Source organism: Callorhinchus milii, unplaced genomic scaffold, assembly GCF_018977255.1.
Source record: "Callorhinchus milii isolate IMCB2004 unplaced genomic scaffold, IMCB_Cmil_1.0 Scaffold6, whole genome shotgun sequence".
Lineage (NCBI taxonomy): Eukaryota > Metazoa > Chordata > Chondrichthyes > Chimaeriformes > Callorhinchidae > Callorhinchus > Callorhinchus milii.
The window spans coordinates 15,952,582-15,976,492 of NW_024704747.1; the positions used below are offsets into that span (position 1 = coordinate 15,952,582).

Here is a 23,911-nt window from a genome sequence, read left to right on the forward strand (position 1 = left end):
TCTAAAGTGCTTTCAGAGTGCAGACTTTGGTAAAACATGTTGTTCTATTATTTTAATGTTCCACCCATCCCCTGAATGTCAGGGAAATATTACAAATAAAACTATTGTTGTTAATAAGTAATACATACTAAAGATATTATCCATACTCTCCGCAATTTGCATTTATATTAGAGGTCTTGGGTTTATGTGTAACAAAAAAAACAATATTTATGGTGTATATACTGGAGACTGAGCCCAGATTAAATTTTTCTTTGTGACAAATTATTGTAAAAATCCAGCCAAGGAACACCACAAAGTGAGAGTGAATCTGGGTTTGAGACACCCAGCTGCTGAAATTACTTTGAGGAGGCAGTTTTGCCAGAATATTGATTGGCCTGGCAACAGTGGATAACCTTTCATCTCCAGTCAAAACTTTTTTTAATCTTACTTTGGCATTCCACTTTCAAGGGACCATTTCACACAAGCAACTTTTTAAAATAACATTTAAAAACTACTATAGTTTGCCAAAGTTTTGCACTTGACTGAGCTGAAATGCATTCAGCGGTATAACGGAGCACAAGATATCCACATATATTGAGGATATTTTGTTTGAGATCGTGCCTAGTGATTTCTTTACTACTTCTCTAGATATAAACATTATTTTACTCACAATAAGGATATCGCATTGGGACCAGAGATCCCTGTTGGTATTTGTCAGTTTCACTTTTGTTGGGAAACCAGTGATTTTACATATCAGAGTTTCAATCTCACTCCCTTGTGTGGCAGTATATAGAATGCAACCAATCCTTCTTCCCTCTCAACCATAACTTTACAAAGCCAGTGTGTCAACCTCTCCCAGTTGCAGGGTACTGTGGTCAAAATGGTTAGCTTTCCCAATTTTCTCCTGCGGTTTCTAGTCACCATCATTGGATGACAACTTCATACAGCAACTTGCATTTATATAGTGCCCTTCACATAGGATAACGTCTTGGGAGTGCTGGCATGATCAAAGAGGTAGGTCTTCAGATCAGGGGATGCGAACATGTTTTTGTTTTCTGAACAAAGGGGGCAGGCAGAGGAGTGGGGTACAAACAGGTCTGAGAGATAGGGAGACGCCAAGGTGTGAAGAGATTTGTGCGCGAGGCTGAAAATCTTGAAATCACACATCTAGATAGGAATCCCTAATTCCAGTGTGCCACATCATTTTGTTGTTCTTGTATTCTGTGTGTTGAGCCCTGAAATTGAAAATAGGACTCAACACACAGAATACAAGAACAACAAAATGATGTGGCACATTGGAATTTCAGGTTGCATTTCAGAGTTAAGTTAGATAATGACATGATGAAATTGTTATTATGGTCATACTCAGGTTAGTTAAGATTAACTACACTAACATAACACTTAATGTGCACCTTGACAGGCAGCTAAAAGGTGGTTTGAAGTGACCTGATCACATGCTTCCTAGGCTCACGTTTCATTCAAAACCAGACGGGGAACCTTATCAAGCTGATGCCAAAGAGTCCATTCTTCAGGAGCATTGGGAGGTTTTGCAGCCTTCGGGGTCATCACGGTCAAGCCCATTTATACTCAACTTTCAAATCTTTAACCTGACCAGACATCAGCTTTATGTGCTCCTGACATCTATGGGAAGAATATCTGCCAAATGAAGACAGACAAAGCAGTGACAGACAATAGTCTTCATTGCTACAATGCGGAGCGGGAGATGGAGTATAAATAACCTGGATTTATGAGTCACAAATACTTCCATCAAAGTTTTGTCTCTAAAACAGTATCACCCAGCTAGCATTACTCTTCCTGTTTTGGCTCTTCAAATGTTGGGACAAAAGATAATGAAGAGCGGTCAAGGGTTAAAGACTTCCAGAAAGAACAAGGTTAACCAGCACAAAAGGTGAAGCCAAACAGACCCTTAAAGCCATTGTCACGTGCACCTATCCTCAGGGCTTTCCTACTTTAATAGTTACATGCTCCTGCTCTGTGACATATCCGCGGGCAAGAGGTTACCTTTCACATGTATCTGGATGACACTCAACTCATTTTCTTTGCCTCCACCCTCAACTCCAAGGACCATGGCTGTCCTGACAGATTGCCTGTCAGATATCAAATCCTGGATGAGAGACAATTTCTTCCACTTGCATAACTACAAGCCTGGAGCTTTCCTGCTTGGCTCCCAATTAGCATCACCTCACCTCACTATTCATGGAAGCACTCTCCTCCTTACCGAGCCAGTACGGAACCTTGTTGTCTTGTTCGACCCTTGATTGTGTTTTAAACCCCACATCCATGCCATGACCCGTTCTGCCTTCCACCACCTCTGCAACATTCCATCTTCCGCCACTATCTCTCCCCTCAGGCTCTGAGACCTTCATCCATGCTTTCATAACATCCAGGCTTCTTGCTCACTGGACTTCCCAACTCTTCATTCCACAAGCTCTAGATTATTCAGAACTCTGTAGCTCGTATCCTCTCCCACACTGAGCTACATGAGCCAAACACTCCCATCCTCACCCAGCTTCATTGGCTCCCCATCCCCCAGGTGATCAAGTTCAAGATCCTCATCCTCACCTTTAAAGCCCTCCATGGTCGTGCTCCTCCCTACCTCTGTTACCTACTAAAACTTTACCAACCTGCTTGCTCCCTCTGCTTGGTGGACACTGGCCTTCTCCAAGTCCACCCACCCTACCCATCCCTTCATCGATAGTTAGATCTTCAGCCTTTCTACTCCCACCCTCTGGAGCTCCACTGCCTCACTCTCTTCAAGGCCTGCCTTAAAACATTCCCGTTTGACCCTGCCTTCGGTCATCGTGCTCCTCCACTCCACCCCGCATTTACCCCCTACTCTTCTACACTCCAACCCCCAGTTCGGATGCAAATTCTTCACCTTCCAGCACCTTGCTGCGTCCTGCTGAAGTGAAAGGCGCTATACAAAATCCAATTTGTTGCTGTTGATGTATACCAAAAACACAGAATGAAGCAGAAATAGCTTGCTAAGACCATGTTGGGCAGCTTGCCTGGGTAATGGAATGGCAGGAGTCTGTTTTCCCTTTATTTGTTCGTCCTTTGGGAACCTGGCATTGATCATACATGGAGATAGATGGTTCATGGTCTCACAGAATGTGCATTCACTCTTTCAAGTTAAAAAGATTCACTTTTTGCCTCACAAGATGGCTTTATATTCATGTCTTATTCTTTCAACTGTCTGTCTATATACAGTATACTGTAAGAAGCTTTCAAAAGATAACTACGATGAGATACAAAACAGTTTGTAATGAGTAGTTCTTACTCTGAAGCCATCGCTCGTGCCTCTGCTTCATTTTCTCCTTCTTGGACAGCTGAACTTTCTCACCTGCAGAAGCAAAACAAACAATATTACTCTACAAGTGAGACAGAAAGTGTGCAAGAGTTTTAGGAGAGACTAAACCATCAACACAGGTGAAATTAGAACTGTGATTTACATAAAGTGCAAAATTCTTATGAATTGTATCATAATGAACAGTTTTATACAAGATTTTATCATTTGTTTACCTGTTGACTATAAAACAAGAGGAGGCCATTCAACCAATCAAGCCTGATTAACTATCTTATACTTTAAATAGAATTGAACCTTGAAATATATGGTCAATTCACTTTACAGTCTATTCTGTGAAGCGCTTTGAGACATCGAGAAGACTTGAAAAGCACTCTATCAAATGCAAGGATTATTATGATTATATTATTATTATACATTATACCATTGCAACCAATGTTTAGCTGCTTCATCTGAATGATACTATTTTCTTTAAAAAGAAAGTGTTGGGAAATGGTTTTGGATCAAATTTTAGCAAATAATCAGTAAATGCTTTGGAACAAAAGAGAATTTATAACAACGGGGGGGTTGAGGGGAGGGGGAACATTTCTGCACCTATTACACCTTATTATTTGCTTGCATGGAAGTAAGCCATAGGGTCCTGTATCACAGGTTTTGTTTTGGGGGCTTCAAGCAACTTTAATCAGTCTGCTCACTGCAATACCAATCCTCTTTCCTTTAAAAAGGGAGATCCGACAAGCCAGGCACAATATGCAATGTGTGTCAGCCTGGCTCAGTTGGTAGCAGTCTCGCCTCGGAGTCAAAGATTGTGGGCTCATGCCCACGTCAGGACATGGAACTCAAACTGTCTCAGCTGACATCAAGCTGCAACCAAGCAGCTGATGTCCCAATGCAGTGCTACTAGGTCTTGCTGCATTGTGGGAGATGCCATGCTTCAGTTGAGACGTTAAGCCAAGACTCCAATTGCCTGTTCAGATGGACATTAAAAATTCCATGACACTATTCAAAAAGAGAGAGCGGAGTTTCTACTGGTGTCCTGGCCACCGATTCCCCAAATAAAATTGGTCATTCACTTTATAATAATATAATAATAATAATAATAATAATCCTTGCATTTGATATAGCGCTTTTCACGTCAGGAGGACGTCCCAAAGCGCTTCACAGAACACACTGTAAAGTGAATTGACTGTATATTTGTGGGCGAACGCGGCAGCCAATTGCGCACAGCAATGTCCCACAAACAGTCATAGATTGAAAATGACCAATTTATTATTGTTTTTAGTTTTTTGGAGGGATTATTATTAGGCGTGTGGAGTAAGGAAACTTGCCCAAGGTTTCGCCCTGCCTGGAATTGAACTCAGGTCTCTCACTTGCAAAGCGAGTGCTCTAACCACTGAGCTACAGGACTCCACTTTATTCTGCTGTGTGCAGCTGCCACAGGCGCCCCCAAAAACAGTCACTGCACTTTATAGTATAACCTGTGAAACATTTTGGAATGTCCTCCTGACATGAAAGTCCCTGTACCAAATACAAGTAGTGTTATTATTATGAACTGCAAGGATTAGTATTTATTATTTCTGCATCACAAGGGAAGCCTTTAAAAGACGGAAAATCTGAGAGCATTCTAAATTTGTTTTCAACACATAAGCAAGCTGCTATCAACGGTGGACGTGCATATTTAAACCAACACAAGCCTCAAATGAATATTACAGAATACCAGCTTCAGATGGTAACATTTTTATGGTTTGGCAGATCCCTTCACTATTTTAAATGATTTGATGCATGAATGCTGAGATTTAAAACGGAACCAATATAGAATTTATTACCATAGCAAACAAATAATTAGAGCACAACTCACAAATGATAAACAAGGAATGAATGGTGCGGTACTGCACCAAAGGGATGAGTCAGCTTGGCTCAGTTGATACCTCTGGATCTGAAGGTCACAAAAGCGAGTACACAGACTAAGCCGAAACTCCAGTGCAAAACTGAGGGAGAGTTGCATTGTTGATGGTGCGGTCTCGAAAATGAGATATTAAATCAATGTCCTGTCTGCCTGTTCAGTTGGGGATTAAAGATCCCATGACACCATTAAAAGATAAGAGAGGTTTTTCTGATGACCCAGCTGACAATCTTGTGGGACTTTGCTGTGTGCAAATGAACTGCCACACTTGTCTGCAAATAAGCAGTTTTTACGCCCAATAACCATTACCTGTGAAGCGCTTTGTTTTAGCGTTATAGGCGCTGCATCAAAAGTATTATTAAATGCACTGATTTTTTTTAAGTTTCTAAAAACACAAAGGAAGATAGCAGAGTGGATCACTCAATCTGGGAAAATGTTTTAAGAATTCAGAGTTGTGTTCTTCAACACGGTGCTTTATTAGGTTTTACATTTTAAAAAAAGCACGATTCTTGTGATGGGAAACTTTCTGACAACCTCAGAAACTGCCTTTGCAAGGAACTAGCTACTGAAATACTGTAACATTAGCCACTAGGAAACGCACAAACGCTGCGATTAGCAATATGATTGCTGCGCATTATAATATTTTTCTAAAAACATTGCACTTGATATATCGCCTTTCATGTCGGGAAGAAGTTTCAAAGAGCTTCATAGGATTTGCTGTTTTGCTGCAATGTTTAGTGACTTTGTATTTTCCAGGCAAACAAAATATAAATGTAAGCATTACTGATTCCATTCATTTTACTAACCCGGAAAAAATTGTCTTGATAGACCCTTAACCAGCAAAGAGGTCAAAGAGCACCCCCCCACACACACACACATACATACACCACAATGGAGCTGACATGCTTTTGGAAACCTTGTTTCATAATAGATTACAAGTACATAGATTCTCCAGAAGAACAGCACTGCTTATGGGGTGCTGGCCCATGTGTCAGAAAAGTAGGGCAATCAATAGAATGACTTTACATCAGGGGATGCAGAGACCTATTTTTACGCATTATTGCATCAGTGTTGGGTAATGCATTGTGACATTCTCGGCTGAGAACAAATTCATGCTGCACAGCTTGAAGGCTTTTGAACAAAGAGGCTGGAATCGTCCCAGTTATAAAGCAAACAATGAAGAAAATTCAGGCACCAGTGTGTCAGAGGGATTCCCATGGGTGGCAATGAAATTAAAAGCTTCTATTTGCTTGATAATGTGATGTACATAATATACCCGTTTCCCATGAGAAATGGGTACATTGGGTGATGATAATCCACCTCAGGTGATCTGTACCTATTCTCAGGTTCTGAACGTTATCTCTCAATAGGATACTTACACTCACACAAGTACACAGTATCATGAGGAACACAAGAGGCACTGGCTCACTTAGTGATTTGTGGATGTGCCAGGATTCCGGCAAACTTACATATGATAAGACCCTAAAAATGCTCAAATAATTAATGAATAATCCTTACATTTGGTATATCGCCTTTCACGTTGGGAGGATGTCCCAGGGTGCTGGGCAGTCCAACGTTTACACCTGAGTTGCGGGTGGGACCGAGGGGGTGGTGTGTGTGTGTGTGTGTTTGGGGGTGGGTGGGGGGGTATAGATGAGAAAGATGGCCAAAGCGTGGTCAAAGAGGAAGGTTTTGAGGCAGATCTTCAAGAAAGAGAGGGAATGGGTGAGTCAAGGGCTTCCAGGAAGGAGTTCAGCCATGAAATGAATTACATTTTTATTTGGGGTATTGTTGGCCAGGGCAGGATTTCACTTAAATGAAATCTCATCCACCTAACTTCTCAATTTCATATTGTTTTTGCCTCACACGGAACAAGTCAAGCAAGCAAGATGATAGTCAACAGATTTTTACTAGTCTACAGATTTTAAAATTGGTTACCAGTTGGTTTTGAGAATTCATAAGAGACAGCAATTTCTGTGCCTTTCAAACTGAAAATGAAAGCGTGGAGAGGCAAAGTGCACTCCACCCATGTGATGTGCTTTGCCGACCCTCTCCCACTCCTGACTGATCCACTCCACGTTATGCTGCTATTGTCCTGTGATTGATTAGTTTTTGGGTAGCGGAGACACAAAGGAGCTATAGTACCTTCAGCTATGGGAATGTTCAACTCTTCCTTTCAAAACTTTCAATTACATCATCTATTGAATCTAGCAAGAGGAGCTACCCACTAATCCTTAAACTTCCAATCCATTTGCTTCACATAATGAAACAAAGCACAGCATCAATCCAACGTTTCAAGCTGCCCAAAGCAGTTTTAACCTGGGCTGAGAGGCTGTGAGTTGACTGGCTGATGTAGTGCATTGAACAGTGTCCTTTCAGCTTAGGATCTGGTTGAAATTCAGCTCATTTTAGCAGTAGCACAACGCTTGGATCATCTGCTTTCCCAGTTGGCTAAGTATTCCACGTTTATTTCCTATTTGGAAAACTATTCCTATTTGGAAAACTATTCCAATTTGGATGTTCTCTTGGGGAAGGTAAATCCACAATGTGAATAGAACTTTTAAAACTTGACATCTGATTTGTTAAGCTTAGGGTAAATAGGCAAGATTGAATGAAATTCAATTCACCTGCTTGTACGTGACCTTTTACCAACGATAAGAATATTCTTGGCTTGGCATTAACACACCAACAGATGTGAGAGGGTTTGAGTGGATGATTTCACACTGAGTGCCTTTTCAATCTTTCACTCCATTTTCTCTGTGAAATAGCTAGTCAGTAAGTTCCTTCAGTATTGTAATGGGTAGAGGATAGTCAGTGCAGATGTTAAAACCTGAGAGATCCAAAGGGGGTAAGAAAGAATGAACAAACATGAGGATATAGCAAACATACAGTATTAAATAACAAAAACAACAAATTATATTTGCATAGCACCTTTCAAGTCGGGAGGACATCCCAAGGCGCTGCACAGTCAGGAATTTGGACAACTACTTCCTGGAGGTTGTTACCAGAGAGGACTTAAAAGTTTGCTGACCAACATTCAACAAACATTGTTTGAGCTGCAGTACCTTCACACAAGTGAGGTTGAGGTTCTAGATCAGCCCAAGGGGCTAAAATCCCAAAACATCCCCAGATAAACTGCACTCCATGTTATTTAGAGGGACAATCAAAGGATTTGTAAAGCACTGACAGACATTTTGAGGAGAGTCACCACCACTGGTGAGGTTCCAACAGACTAGAAGCAAACAAACATGGATTCATAATCAAGAAAGGGGACAGACCCACTGCTGGCATATAGAGATCCATTAGCCTGACCTCAACCACTGGAAAAATGATGGAGTCAGAAAGAACTTAGAAGATTACTTGTATGAAAATAATCCAATAAATGGCAGCCACACCAGTTCAGAAGGAGTAGATCTTGTTTGGCCAATTTAATGGATTTTTTTTTTGAGGTGGTGACATCCTAATTTAACTGTAGGAAGTATTGTTCCTAGACTTCCAAAAGGCATTTGACAAAGTACCACATGAGAGACTCCTTTACAAACTGATACCACTATGCATTAAGAGCAAGACAAGAACATGGATTCAAATTAGCTGAATGAAAGAAAGCAGAGGGGTTGGCTTGGTCAAAATGGGGGAAGGTAATAAGTGGGATTCCTCAAAGGGGTCTGTACTGGAGCCTCTCTTGTATGTATTAATAACAGGGACTTGCAGACACTGTAAAGCTAGGAGTGGAGTGGGCGGAACTGTGAAATTAGAAAAGCAATAACAACAACAACTTACACTTATATAGGGTCCTCCACGCAGGGTAGTGTCTCAGAGCGCTTTACAGTGGTGGAGCCTGACTCCGAGCTGGGGGGAGGGGGGAGGTGGCCGTAAGCAAGGTCGAAGAGGAAAGTTTTCAGCGGGATTTCAGGTAAATTTTCAGGCGGAGGGATTGAGGTAGAGTGTTCCAGAGTTTTAGGGCATAGTGACTGAAAGCGCGACCTCCGATGGTGGTGCGGAGGGTGCGAGGGACGAGCAGGAGGCCGGTGCCAGTCGAGCAGAGGCGCCAGGTGGTGGATTGGGGAGTGAGGAGGTCGAAGAGGTAGGGAGGTGCCAGGGAGTGAATGGATTTGAACAAAAGTGTGAGGATCTTGAAGTCGATCCATTCGGTGATGGAGAGCCAGTCGAGCCTGGCCAGAACTGGTGAGAGTTTGGTCCAGGTCAGTATGCGGGTGGCAGAGTTTTAGATGAGCTGGAGCTTTTGAATGATGGAGCTGGGGAGACCGGCATGGTCTCCCCAACAAAGCAGAAAAGGTCTTACAAAGAGATGAAAGAGTATGCTCTTGGGCGATGACTGGCAAATTAAGTTCAATACAGATATCTACAAAGTACTGAATAAAGAAAGTAAAAATAGGAGGAACACAAACGTATTCCATTGATGGGGCATAATTTGCCGGGGGTGGGGGGGGAGTTGAAAGAGGTGACTCATCACTCACCATGTTAAAACAGTGTGAGGCAGCAATAAACACGGCAAATCCGATGTCTGGCTAGACATCAAATCATTTGAGTTTCGATCCCTTGAAGTCATATTCAAGCTAAATCGGGCTTTAGTCAGGCTGCAGCAATAATAATAATAAACCTTGCATTTGATTAGAGCGCTTTTCACATCTTCTAGACCTCTCAAAGCGCTTCACAGAATATACTGAATTGAATGTATATTTGTGGGCGAAATGCGGTAGCCAATTGCGCATAGCAGTGTCCCATGAACAGTCATGGATTGAGCGACCAAATAATTATTGTTTTTTTTGAAGGATTATTATCCCCAGAAAAGCAACTGACAACCGGGTCTTACTTACTCCTAGGTAAACAGAGGCGTGTGGAGTAAGGAAACTTGCCCAACATTTCACCCCACCAAGAATAGAACCCAGTTCTCTCGCTTGTGAGACGAGGTCTCTAACCACTGAGCTACAGGACTCTACAACTATAGTCCTGTGAACAATTCTGATGCCGCAATGTAAGCAGGTGGCCCAGGCCCTAAAGGAGGTGCAGAGGAGAGCAACAAGGATGATGCTCAGTGGTAGAGAAATGAGCCCAGAGCAACAATTAGACAAGCTAGGGCTCTTCAACCTTGAAAAGAGACATCTCCAAGTGAACCTTTTAAATGGGAATGAAAAAGTATTACCAAAACAATACTTTCAGGCACTTCAATATTTCCAGGGCAGGAGAACAATCGGACACCGGTTTAGGGTTTCAAAGGGCAGATTCAAAACAGACACCAGAACGTATTCATGATCCACCATTTTATCAGATCATGGCTGATCTGCAACTTTCACAGTTAACGGAATTTTACTTTTACATTCCCACCGATTAAGCATTAAACTGAAGGAAACCACAAGGCAATTGTCATTTGTTTAAAAAATAAATCTAAATTCTTTATAACCTTTATAGAACCTTTATAAAACACTTGTTAGACCTCAGCTTGAGTACTGTGTTCAGTTCTGGGCACCACACCTTAGGAAGGATGTCAAGCCATTGGTGAGGGTGCAAAGGAGATTTACTACAACAACAACTTGGATTTATATAGCGCCCTCCACGCCGGACGGTATCTCAGAACGTTTACCATCCTTACTAGGATGGTACCAGGAATGAGGGACTTCAGTTATCAGGAGAAGCTAGAGAAGCTAGGATTATTCTCCTTGGAGGAGAGAGAATTAAGAGGAGACTTAATAGAAATTTTAAAAATTATGAGGGGATTCGATAAGGTGAACAAGAAGAAACTATTTCTACTGGCGGGTGGGTCGGTAACCCGCAGACACTGATTTGCAATAGTTGTTAAGAAATAGAGGGGAGGTGAAAGAAATTTTTTCACACAGCGAGTTGTTCGGATCTGGAATTCATTGCCTGAAAGGGTGGTGGAAGCCGATTCGATAATAACTTTTAAAAGATAATTATTTGGGGGAGGACAAGTTTGCAGGGCTATGGGGAGAGCGCAGGGGAGTGGGATTGATTTGGAAAGCTCTTTTTAAAGAGCTGGCACAGACATGATGGGCCAAATGGCCCCTTCTGTGCTGTATAATTCTATGATTCTGGAGCTGTACAGTGGTAAAAACCTGCTAGAAGCACAGTGCGCTCCTCAGGAATGGAAATCTACATGTAAACCACAGCAAAAAGACGGGAAGAGCACTTGTGAGAGCAAATCAATTTTGAAAATAAATCCTTATTCTCCAGGGAACATTTCATTCAGATTTTTGAAGCCTTGCTGGAGTCGATTACTCAATACAAACCCTTTCAATTTCACTTTCCATTGCATATGTTCTGTGAGGGTATGTGTGCCTCCCGGATCACTTTACCCATCTCCTGGATGCGGTACTTCCTCCTCGGCAATACTAATAGAAATAACCAATTATTTTTTTCTTGAGGAACTCAGTGAGAGAGGAATGTTGGTCAGGACGCCCCTGCTCTTCCACAATATGGACACCAGAAACGCATTTACAAATAGCGCGTCTTCAATGTCTACCTGAACCATCAGATTAAGCTTGATATCTCCTACAAGACCGCACTGGAGCACAGAGGTACAAATCTGTCCGAGGCCCTCTGGTTTTGATCCCTTTTACTGTCTCTGAAACACGACAACTCGACAGAAGTCTTCTGAATCCCCTTAGAAAACGGGGGAAGAGCAAAGTATTGAAATTATTAAAGGATGAAGAAACCAAAGCCATTTCCTTTTAAAATGTAAGAATTCTTAAATCCAGTCTGAATTTGTAAACGTTAAATAATTGCAGCAGACTGCATTCCAAATTCAAACCAAAAAGAAGGATTTCCTCAGTTCAGCACAATCCTATTTTTAAGACCAAATAGCCTCACAGCCTACAACCTGGTGCAATTTTGGGCCTGAAACATCTTAGATAATTTTTATTAAATGTTGATAAAACCTATACAGAAAAGAACAAATATTTTATTTCTCCCTCGCCAAAGCAGCACAAAATATGACCAGTCATTAAAGCAACCAGCAGAGACCAGGAAGTAAAGACAGTTTCATACATTATCTCACTGACCAGCGCTGTTCAGTAAACCATTCAATTTATTTTCATTTGTGAAAAAATTGATCAGGTTTTAAAACCAAAGATAAGCTCCAGAAATTATTTCTGCCCTCACAATATTATCAACATTGTGAAAAAACAGAATGACTTCAGTGACAGGTTTATAGTCAAGGCTGACAGCTCTGCTGGCACTGACAGTATAAACAAGTGAACTGAAGACTGATTCATTGAGAATCGTAGACCAGAATTATATATTTCATGAACATTTTATACAACATCCACATCATCTAAATTATTAATAAAAGACAGGGACTGTGACTGTGAAACTTTTCCCAGTGTTAGTACAACAGGATAATCCATACAGTCGCACCAGCCTATCTTGTATTAATAATTTAGTTTGCCCGAGTCAGAAGGTTGTGGGTGCAAGCTCCACATTCGGAAATTGATTCACATAGGCTGAACTGACACTCCAGTGCTGCATCGTTGGAGGTGCCAAAAATGAGATGAGGAGTTAAACATCTCATTATTCTATCTATCTATTTAGGTGGACTTTAAAGATGCCATGGCACTAATCTCGAAAAGAGAAGGGAGTTTCTCTTGAAGCCTCACCAACAATCCCCCCAAATTGGTTGTGCGTTGGACACAGGTATGCGCAAATTGCTGCACATTTTCCTATAAAATACGCAGACACTACACTTTATAGAATCCCGTGTGAAGTGGTTTGAGATGTCCACTTGACATGAAAGACGATATATTAAATGTAAGAATTATTGAATATTATAACGCCATGTGCTGAGCAAGGTGTATGTAGTGCCTATAACTGTTTCAAGTTTAGTGACTGTGCATTTACAGGCAAAAAGCCTTAACAATTTTGCTCACAGCAGAGTATCCAATAAGTAGTGATGACAATGAAGTAAAAAAGTAATTTATCTGGAGGATTGATAGCAGACCTGATGGAGGCAACCCCACCTCACCTCTACTCCCATCTGCAAGAAGAGAAGGACCTTCGACACCCAACAAGCATAATTATGCTCTGGTATCTCTATTGCAGCTCGTCTACGGAGCTACAGGTTGCAGAAGCAGAGAATTTTTACTCTGCAATTTTTTTTAAAAAAGACCAAATTGAGATAAAAAGGAGACACCTTTCTGACATGCACAATACATTTCAAAAAGGATTAAGTAGTCTTTGAAATTCCGTGTGAAATCTTTGGATTTGGAGTAACAAAGGGCCTTGGTTGTGCAGTGGTTTCCAGGATTGGTCTTTCACCTCATGGGCTGTCCAAGTCAGTCCAAGTCTCTCACCGTTGATTGTAATGGGAAAAAAAGAATTAAGAATAGCTACAACTGCATTCCTATGGAGTTACAAATCCCCAACATAAAGCTGCCCAACATTTCTAACTATTTGGCAATCTCATGCAGAGAGACCACAAAAGTGTTTGGTTTCAGAAATGGAGGCACCTCACTAAGGTAGTTTAAAATGCATGTTGGCAAGTAGAGGAGAAAATACACATTGATTTTTTAAAATATAAAAATGCATTAAAATAACATGCAAAATATTTTATTGGTTACCAAGCCACATTTCAGTTTTACTCATTATCCAGAAAGCAATGTCAGATTTTCCTCTCCTCAAACCCAATTGGATTGTGTCGATTTCTCCAGTTTTAGATTAATGATTTTGTGCTTTCAGCCTTTACAAAATTTGAAAGCTAGCTTCTGAGATGAATATCAAACTCCGCTAAGAGAAGATGGATGAGGTGGAAGCTAAGATACTATTTAAGGCATTTGGCATCTCTCCTGGGCCTGCAAGTTTCCCAGTTCTGGTCAGCTACAGTAACAATGTTCACAGCTGATCTAAACCAAACAGGCCTAGAAATAAACTGTGAATTTCACTTGCCTAATTTTGCTACTGATGTGTTAAATCAGATCACAGTACTTTCTCAGCTCATGATTCTTACTCTATCTGTGTGTTCAAACAGATAATTCAGAAGACAAGGCAGCCAGTTGCTTCTCCGCACTGTGTTCCTAATTTTGCATTGCAGCAGTCACTTGAAACACTTGTTCCATTCTGACACAGGTATCGAATTCAAGATCCTCATCCTCACCTACAAGTCCTACCTCTCCGACCTACTGTCCCCCTACTTATCTGCCCGTAACCTCCGTTCCTCTGGCTCCGGTCTGCTCCACATCCCCTGCCCCAACCGCCCTACCATCGGTGGCCGGGCCTTCAGCCTCTCAGCCCCCAGGCTCTGGAACTCCATCCCCCAGTGCCTTCGCCGCCTCCTCCCTTTCCTCCTTCAAGGCCGGTCTCAAGACCTTTCTGTTTGACTGTGCCTTCAGCTCCCCTCTCGACTCTCTACCCCCTCCTCGCTCCCTCTCTTCCCTCCCCTCACCCTGACCGTTTCCCACCTGCTCGGGTCCTGACCCAACTGTCCAGCGCCTTGGGACGTCCTCCCGACGTGAAAGGGTCTCTATAAATGTAATCTTGTTGTTGTTGTACATGATGCTGAATCGGATGGAGAAAGTAAACCAAAAAAAACTTTCAAATACACCAAAGTAACCTGATAAGAGGGCACAATTTCAAGGTCGTGAAAGGCAATTCCAGGACATATGTACAATATACATTTAGACAGTGCCTTTCACATCGGGAGGACATCTCAAAGTTGCTTCACACAGTTGGATGGGGAGCCATTGGAGCCAAGTGAGAAAACAGTAATAACAACTTGCACTGATATAACTCTATTCACAGGGTGTCTCAGGGCTCTTAACAGTAACAAGGTTGGATCAAGGCAGAGGGATTAAGGTAGAGAGTTTCAGAGTCAGGGCTCAATGGCTGAGAGCATGGCCGTGGATGGTGGGCTCGAGGGACGTGCAGATGGCCAGAGCTAGCTGAGCAAAGAAACTGAATAATGCTTTAATGAAAACTGTAGGTGGGTATTTTGAATGAATGAGATCTAAATGAGCTGAAATGGCCACCTTAATCCACAACTCCCTTATGATCTATCTATTTAAATGTCTGCAGCAACAGAGCATAGCTGAGGTAAACAGTAGTAATATCAAACATCAGTAACAAAAGTAGGCAGGTTAAATTGTGGGAGCAAAGGCAGGATTATCTGCATAAAACTGCTTGAACAAAAACGTTTGTGGAAAAAAAATTATAAATCTGTAGCATTATAAATAAAAAGTTACCACCTGTTGAAAATTTTCTGTTGACCTATCAAGTTTCATGAGGAATCACGAGTCCTCACCTAATGAACATTTTCCTTCTCCCTGTACAACAACAGGACTGACTGACTGTCTCAGGTAAAGCATGTAATGCCAGAAGGTCTGCCTGACACTGCACCTAACCTTCAGCTGCCTCATGGTGCAGCAGACAATCCAGAAAATTCAATTCAATGTGAATCCTTTAGAAATGGAGCAAGGAAACTTCTTATTTTTATTCTTCGTGTTGCAGACTACAACTGAATCAAACCTCAAAAATGATACCAATTGTTAATGTTTTGGCCACAGGGTAGTCTGCGCACAGCCCAGTTGACTTCAAACACATTCCTGTGGCTTGCAAACATGGGAAATATGTTGCACTACAAACCAACTTACACTCCAAAGCCATCTATAATGCTGCATGAAGGGAGGAGAGAAGAGATCTTAGGGATATCTTAGTCTTCACTGGCTAACACCTCAGCTCAATATTTTATACTAGGAAAACAAAGGTCTCTACTATGGGGTGGAGTGAAGAGGTAAGTGCGCTCATACCTCAGTAATCAGAAATGTAAATCCTAGCCGATTTCCCCCTCCTTTGCTCAGCTTTAGCATCCATACTCCCAGCCATCCCTGGGTGGGAGTATGGATGCATCCAGGTGAAGCATCCATTCCTCCAATCCACACTCTGATTTGTGCACAGATAACTCAACAACAACTTGCATTTATATAGTTCCTTTTATGTGGGGCATCATCTAGGATCGGTTAATAGGGATGGAGTTCGACAATAATAATATTTGATTATTATGGCTGAGCCAGGGAGAGAAGGGAGGTGATCGTAGGCACAGTCAAAGAGGAAGGTAGGTCTTCAGATGGGATCTGCCAATGGTGGAGCAGAGCAGACGACGGTCATGCAGAAGGCCAGAGCAAGCTGAGCAAAATGAGTGGGTAGTCAAGCACGGTGTAAGCAGGTCGGAGTGGTAGGGAGATGCCTGATAATGGATTAGTAATAAAACCTTCCGGTCAATGTGCCTCAATTTTACACTGAGCAAAACGTGTCCCGATTTTTAAAAATTTACCTAATTTAACTGATAGGAATGCGTACAATAACAACTCCAAAATCTAACAGGGGCAGGTCAATCAGACTGTCTCTGTGAGGAGAAATGAGGTAGAAAAACACAAGTATAGCGTTTCAGCTACTGAAACTCTGCTATGTTGGTTACTGTCATTAGCAGAAAAGTCAATCGCCAATCAATCAGGTTTCTTCGCAATTAGAACATGAGCAGAACCATATCCAGTTTCCCCCCTAAATACACTAAAGCAACAGTGTCATTGTCATTTAAAACTCAAACATTAACCCACTGACGACCGACTCGTAGTTTAGATTAAATTTGAAGAATATTTTTCCTTTTTCCCTTTCAGAAGATGAGCTTTCTTCTTTATTAATCAAAGAGCTGGACTACAATTGTCCCCTAATCCTTAGTGCTTTACAGAACCCATTGCACTCATGGTTTTAAAAAAACATACGATTTGTTCTCAGCCTGGCTTCAACTCAAGTGTGGGGCAATAGTATGCCAGCAGCACATTGATGTAGAACTTCTTTTCTTCACTGTCATGAAAACCTTCTAACAAGAATTGCCACTGAGAGTCTTAGGTTTAATGCTCTCTCCAGGCAGGCTCGAAAGAATGTTTGTTTACCTCCCCATCTTGTGTGAAGCGGGCCAACAGTAGGAAAAAACCTGCATACAGTTTCCAAGCATTTTCAATCGCTCAGCAATCACTACCTGCTGGGATGCAAGGACACATTGTGCGAGGCCCCAGAGACATGAAACAGTGGAGAGATCCCCTGTTGATGCCTTGACATTGGACTTTAAACTACCGATCAAAAACACAAAGATTATCATCAATTTGCGAGGATATGGTCAGAACTTCAGCACCGCTGAACAGTACATATATTAAGTTGCTTTACCATCTTTTTGTATTTCTTCACACTATGTTTGTCAGTATGACTGTAGTCACGTGTCACCGTCACATGCGGCGTCCCTCACTGCTCTGACTTTGGTCCTCTCCTTTTCAACATTTACATTCTCTTTCTCGATGACACAATCTGTTGACATGGGGTAAAACCTTTTACATGTATGCGGATGACAAACAACTTTACCTCTCCTCTCCACCATTGACTCCAGGACTACTTCTGTCTTCACAGACTGCCTGTCGGACATCAAGTCCTGGATGAATGTAAACAAGACTGAGGTCCTCCTGCTTTACTTCCGGGAGCACCTCCATAACTCGGGCACTAACAGCATCACCCTCCATGAATTCACTCTGCACCTCACGGAGCCAATATGGAACCTGTGTCCTGTTCGACCCTCAACTGTCCTTCATCCCCTGCAGCGGTGCCATTACCCGCTCTGCCTGTCCCCAACCTCTGCAACATTGTCGGGTCCGCCACTGTCTCTCACCACAGGCCGCCAAGACCCTCATCCACGCATTCATCACATTTAGGATCCACTACACAAACTCCTGCTTGTCGGCCTCCCCATCTCAGCCCTCCACAAGTTGCAGATCATCCAGAACTCTGTAGCCCATATCCTCTCCCATACTAGGCTCACCCCCATGCTCGTCCGGCTCCACTAGCTCCTCCTATCATTCAGTTCAAGATCCTGGTCCTCACCTTCAAAGCCCTCCACGGCCTTACTCCTCCCTACCTCTGTGACCTCATAACTGCCAACCAACCTGTCCGCTCCCTCCGCTCAGCAGACTCCGACCTGCTTCACGTTGCCCGCCTTGCACTCCCCTCCATTGGTGGGCAGGCCTTCAACCTCTCCGCCCCCACCCTCTGGAACTCCATCCCATAGTCCCTTTGCCTCCGTCAAGACCCATCTCAAGACCCTCCTCTTCGACCGTACCTGTGGTCACCCTCCTACCCTCCCCATCCTCCACTCCTCCTGATCCCAACCGCTAGTTCGGGTGCAGATCCCTAACTGTCCAGCGCCTTGGGACGTCCTCCTGACATGAAAGTCACAACCGATATTCTCGCTATCTGTGACCAGGGCTCCTCCTGCCTCCTCGTCCTCCTGGATCTCTCTGCTGTGTTCGACACAGTCGACCACGCCATCCTCCTCCACCGCCTCTCCTCTCTCATCCACCTTATATGGTTCGAGTCCTACTTAACCAATTACCTCCATTTCATCTTGGCAAATGGTTTCTCCTCCCGCCCCCACCCAGTCACCTGTGGGGTACCCCAGGGCTCCATCCTTGGCCATCTTTTATTCCTTATCTATATGCTCCCTCTGGGCGATGTCATCCGCAGACACGGGGTAAACGGGGTATAACACACAAATCTACTTTGCCTCCTCCAGTACTAACTCCAGATCCCCCGATGTTCTATTAGCTTGTCTGGCAGACATCAGGGCCTGAATGCGTGCAAACTTCTTGCAGCTGAATGTGGACAAGACGGAAGCCATACTCCTTGGCTCCCATCAACGACTTCACTCCTGCGGATCTGAACTCCTCAACCTCCCTGGGCTTTTCTTCACACTCACCGAACCAGTGTGCAATCTAGGCGTCCAGTTCGAGCCTCCAGCTGTCCTTCCTCCCCCACATCCGGTCCCTGATCAGGACCGCCCTCGTCCACCTCCACCACAATGCCCACCTCTGATTGTACCTTACCCCAAATGCATCCAAAACCTTTGTGGATGCGTTTGTCACCTCCCGCCTCAAACACACTCCTCGCCAGTATCCCCAGCTCCACTATTCAAAAGGTCCAGCTCATTCAGAACTCCACCGCCCGCATACTGACCCGAACCAAACTCCATACTCCCATCTCACCAGTTCTGGCCAGGCTCCACTGGCTCCCCATCACCAAATAGATCAACTTCAAGATCCTCACACTCGTGTTCAAATCCCTTCACTCTCTAACACCTCCCTACCTCTCCGATCTACTTGCTCTCCAATCCACCACCCAGCGCCCCCGCTCGACTGGCACTGGCCTCCTGCTAGTCCCTCGCACCTTCCGGCCCACCATCGGAGGTTGCGCTTTCAGCCACTGCACCCAAAAACTCTGGAACACTCTCCCTGAATCCCTCCCTTCCCTTTTTCGAATCCCACCTGAAGGCCTTCCTCTTCAATGCTGCTTATGACCACCAGCCCCCCCAACCCCTGGCTTGGAGTCAGGCTCCGCCACTGATAAGCGCTCCGAGAAGCTACTCTGCATGGAGGACACAATATTAGTGCTAGTTGTTGTTGTTGAAAGGCGCTATACAAATGTAATTTGTTGTTGTTGAAAACCTAGAAATTGATGTAACACTGTCCAGTGTTGTGTTAATATTAAAGTTTGGTCGAAAAAGAGTTCAAGTTTCATTTCAATCAGATCAGCATCTCATGGAGACCAACTGTGTTTTAATTTACATTTCTCTTGCAGAAGGTTGTCTGCAAACAAAGCCTATAATTTAATAATAATAATCCTTGCATTTGATATAGCGCTTTTCACATCGGGAGGAGGTCCCAAAGCACCTCACAGAACACACTGTAAAGTGAATTGACTGTACATTTGTGGGCGAACGCGGCAGCCAATTGCGCACAGCAATGTCCCACAAACAGTCGTAGATTGAAAATGACCAATTTATTATTGTTTTTGGTTTGGGAGGGATTATTATTAGGCTCTGTGTGGTGTAAGGAAACTTGCCCAAGGTTTCGCCCTGACCTGGAATTGAACTCAGGTCTCTCGCTTGCAAAGCAAGTGCTCTAACCACTGAGCTACAGAATTTGGCAATGGATAATAAAGTTTGAGGATTTTACAAGGTAACCTTTATCAAGTCATAAAATAATCAACTTCTGTGGTTTAGAGCACAATTATAAACACCCTTGAAATTTGATTTGGCATTCTCATTTTAACCTGGACAATATCACCAGACAATTAATGGCTTGCCTGTGAAATCGTGGAGTCCTGTAGCTCAGTGGTTAGAGCACTTGCTTTGCAAGCGAGAGACCTGAGTTCAATTCCAGGCAGGGAGAAACCTTGGGCAAGTTTCCTTACTCCACACGCCTAATAATAATCCCTCCAAAACTAAAAACAATAATTAAATTGGTCATTTTCAATCTACAACTGTTTGTGAGACATTGCTGTACGCAATTGGCTGCAGCGTTCGCCCACAAATATGCAGTCAATTCACTTGACAGTGCGTTCTGTGAAGCGCTTTGGGACGTCCTCCAGACGTGAAAAGCGCTATATCAAATGCAAGGATTATTATTATTATTATTATTATAAATGCGAGACCAACATTTGTGAAGCATTCACCAAGTGCCAGGCATGGCAGAAATAATTTAGTGGCATGATGGTTAGGTGTATTAGTGTGTGTATATTAATGTTAAACAGGCCACAGTAAATGGAAGCTTTCAACAATACCCTGAACAACAACAAAAACAACATAGGGGTCGGGGAGGGTGGAGGGCAGTGGGGGAAGCAGGGAGATTGAAAGCACGGTTGAAGAGGAGGGTCTTGAGATGGGTCTTGAAGGTGGCAAGGGAGCAGGTGAGGCAGAGGGACTGCGGGATGGAGTTCCAGAGGGTGGGGGCAGAGTGGCAGAAGGCCCACCCACCAATAGTGGGGCAAGCGAGGCGGGGGACGTGAAGCAGGCCGGAGCCCGCTGAGGGGGGGGAACGAGCAGGATGGTAGGGGGTTAGGAGGTCACGGAGGTAGTGGGGAGCCACACCTTGGAGGGCTTTGAAGGTGAGGGCCAGGATCTTGAACTGAATCCTCTGTGTGATGGGAAGCCAGTGGAGTTGGGGGAGGATGGAGGTGGAGATGGAGGTCGCGGAGTCTAGGGCAGGAGAGGACGAGGACTGCAATGTTCTGGATGATCTGCAGCCTATGGAGGGAGGAGTTGGGGGAAGCCGACAAGCAATGAGTTTGCATAGTCAAGCCTCGATGTAATGAAAGGGTGTATGAGGGTTTCGGCGGCCTGTGGTGTGACACAGTGGCGGAACCGGGCCATGTTGCGGAGGTGGGGGAAGGCAGAGCGGGTCATGGCGCAGATGTTGGGTAGAAAGGATTCTTGAGGGTCAAACCCGACCCTAAGGTTCCGGACTGGCTCAGTGAGGTGGAGTGTGCAACCATTGATGGTGATGCTCCCAGCGCCTGAGGTGAGGAGGCGCTGATGGGAGTCAATCAGGAGAGCCTCGGTTTTGTTACATTCAACTGGAGAAAATTAGCTCTCATCCAGGACTTGATGTCTGACAGACATTCTGTCAGGACAGCAGTGGTCCTGGAGTCAAGGGTGGAAGCAGAGAGGTAGAGTTGGGAGTCATCCGCATACATGAGGAAGTTGACCCCATGTCTGCGGATGATGTCACTAAGAGGGAACATATAGATATTGAAGCGGAGGGCACCAATGACAGAGCCCTGAGGAATGCCGCACGAGACTGTGCAGGGGCTAGAGGAGAAGCCGGTTGTGGAGATTAAGTGGAGGTGGTGTGAGAGATATGATCTCAAGGACAGAGCCGTGAAGGTTGAGGTGAGGGGAGAGGTGGTGGATGAGGATAGAGTGGTCGACGGTGTCAAATTCAGCAGAGAGGTCAAGGAGGATGAGGAGGTAGAGGGAACCCTGAATGCAGATGGACAGAATGTAATTTGTCACTTTGACCAGAGCTGTTTCTGGTCTGTGGGGAGCACGGAAACTTGATTGGAGGGGTTTGTGAAGGGAGTGGTAGGAGAGGAAGGAACGAAGCTGAGAAGCAACTCTCATTCCAGGACCTTGGAGAGGAAAGGGAGGTTGGAGATGGGGCCTTAGTTTGGGAGGAGAGATGGGTCCAGGGAGGTTTTTTTTAAAAACAGGAGTGATGACGGTGGTTTTTAATGGGGTGGGAACAGTACCAGAGGACAGGGCAACTGAACAACTATTCTTACACACTGTACTTAGAGATTCACTCCCACAACTTGTACTTGCATGTAGGTTAAACCGTTAAACCATCCAAGCGCTTTACAGACTATGCAAAAAAATAAAAGGAAGGTAGGGGTAGGAGGGAGATGACAAAGAGGCAGTATTTTTTAAGAAGGATTTTGATGGGCGGGAGGGACATATACATTTTGTAAAGGGAGTTCCAAACCAATGGAGACATAGTAATGGAAAGTGCAAACACCAGACCACAATCAGGATTTAAATGCAGTTGAATATAATCCAACATCTTTTGTGTATAAAACAAAGCACATGTATACGTGTATATACCCTTCGTACCAATGGGAGGGAAACTCCACTAATGCCCAGTTTGCACTTCATTGCCCACAAAATATACAGTCAATTGACTTTACAGTATATTCTGTGAAGCACTTTGAGATGTCTAGAAAACGTGATAAGTCGCTATATGAAATCATAGAGTCATAGAATCATACAGCACAGAAAGAGGCCATTCGGCCCATCGCATCTGCGCTAGATCCTGAAAGAGCAATCCAACTCAATCCCACTGGCTGAATAATAATAATAATAATCCTTGCATTTGATATAGCGCTTTTCACGTCGGGAGGATGTCCCAAAGCTCTTCACAGAACACACTGTAAAGTGAATTGACTGTATATTTGTGGGCAAAATGCGGCAGCCAACTGCGCACAGCAGTGTCCACAAACAGTCGTGGATTGAAGTGACCGATTTATTATTTTTTTTTCTTGAGGGATTATTATCAGGTGTGTGGAGTAAGGAAACTTGCCCAAGGTTTCACCCTGCCGGGATTCAAACCCAGGTCTATCGCTTGCAAAGCAAGTGCTCTAACCACTGAGCTACAGGACCCCAATTGACAAACATCTGAATGTTTTTCAAATTCTGATCCTCGAAACTGAAATTTACTTTCTAATTGAAATTGGACAAGTGCTTCAACTGTAAAATTACTGGGTTGTACGACCCTGAGCCATACAGATCTGGAGGATCCTAGGTTTTTTCCCTGGTCGATGCTGACTTGGCTGATCACACCTGTAGCACGTGCAGGGCTGCTACAAAGGGCCTCAGGGCCCCTCGGCTATGGAAAATAATAGATAATTGAAAAGACAATCTGTTATAATACCTCCATGAATGTGAACATGGAACAGGCTGCCCTATATTGCTTCCAGTGGTCTGATACTTTCATGTTTATCTACAAATATACAATCACTACATTTCACAGTAATTGCTATGAAGCACATTGAGACGTCCTTCTGACGAAATAAGGCACTATACCAAATGCAAGGATTATCATGACACTCAGTGTCCAAGCCGATAAAGGAAGTGTAGCCACCTCCCACCTTTGGCTTAGATACATAGTCTTTGGCTTAGTGTTTGTCACCTGCTGAAATAACCCAGCACGAGTCCGTGTCTTTAGAACAGCAAGAAAAGTAATACTAATAAAGGTCACCGCGCTTGTTCAAGGAGCACAAAATGAATAGATATTGCCGTTACAATTGACTGTCTACCGCTAAATAAATTTCAAAGCACATTCACAGAGGTTTAAAACCTCAAAAGA

At 43.6% G+C, this 23,911-nt stretch overlaps 1 protein-coding gene across 1 annotated transcript in view; it reads right to left on the reverse strand.

Moving 5' to 3' along the window:
• Positions 1-23,911, reverse strand: part of slx9 (SLX9 ribosome biogenesis factor) — a 60,360-nt gene that overhangs the window by 9,121 nt on the left and 27,328 nt on the right. The window contains exon 3 of the mRNA XM_042336578.1: positions 3,281-3,343. Coding sequence (XP_042192512.1) covers positions 3,281-3,343 — 63 coding nt within the window. The remainder of the gene's footprint in view (positions 1-3,280; positions 3,344-23,911) is intronic.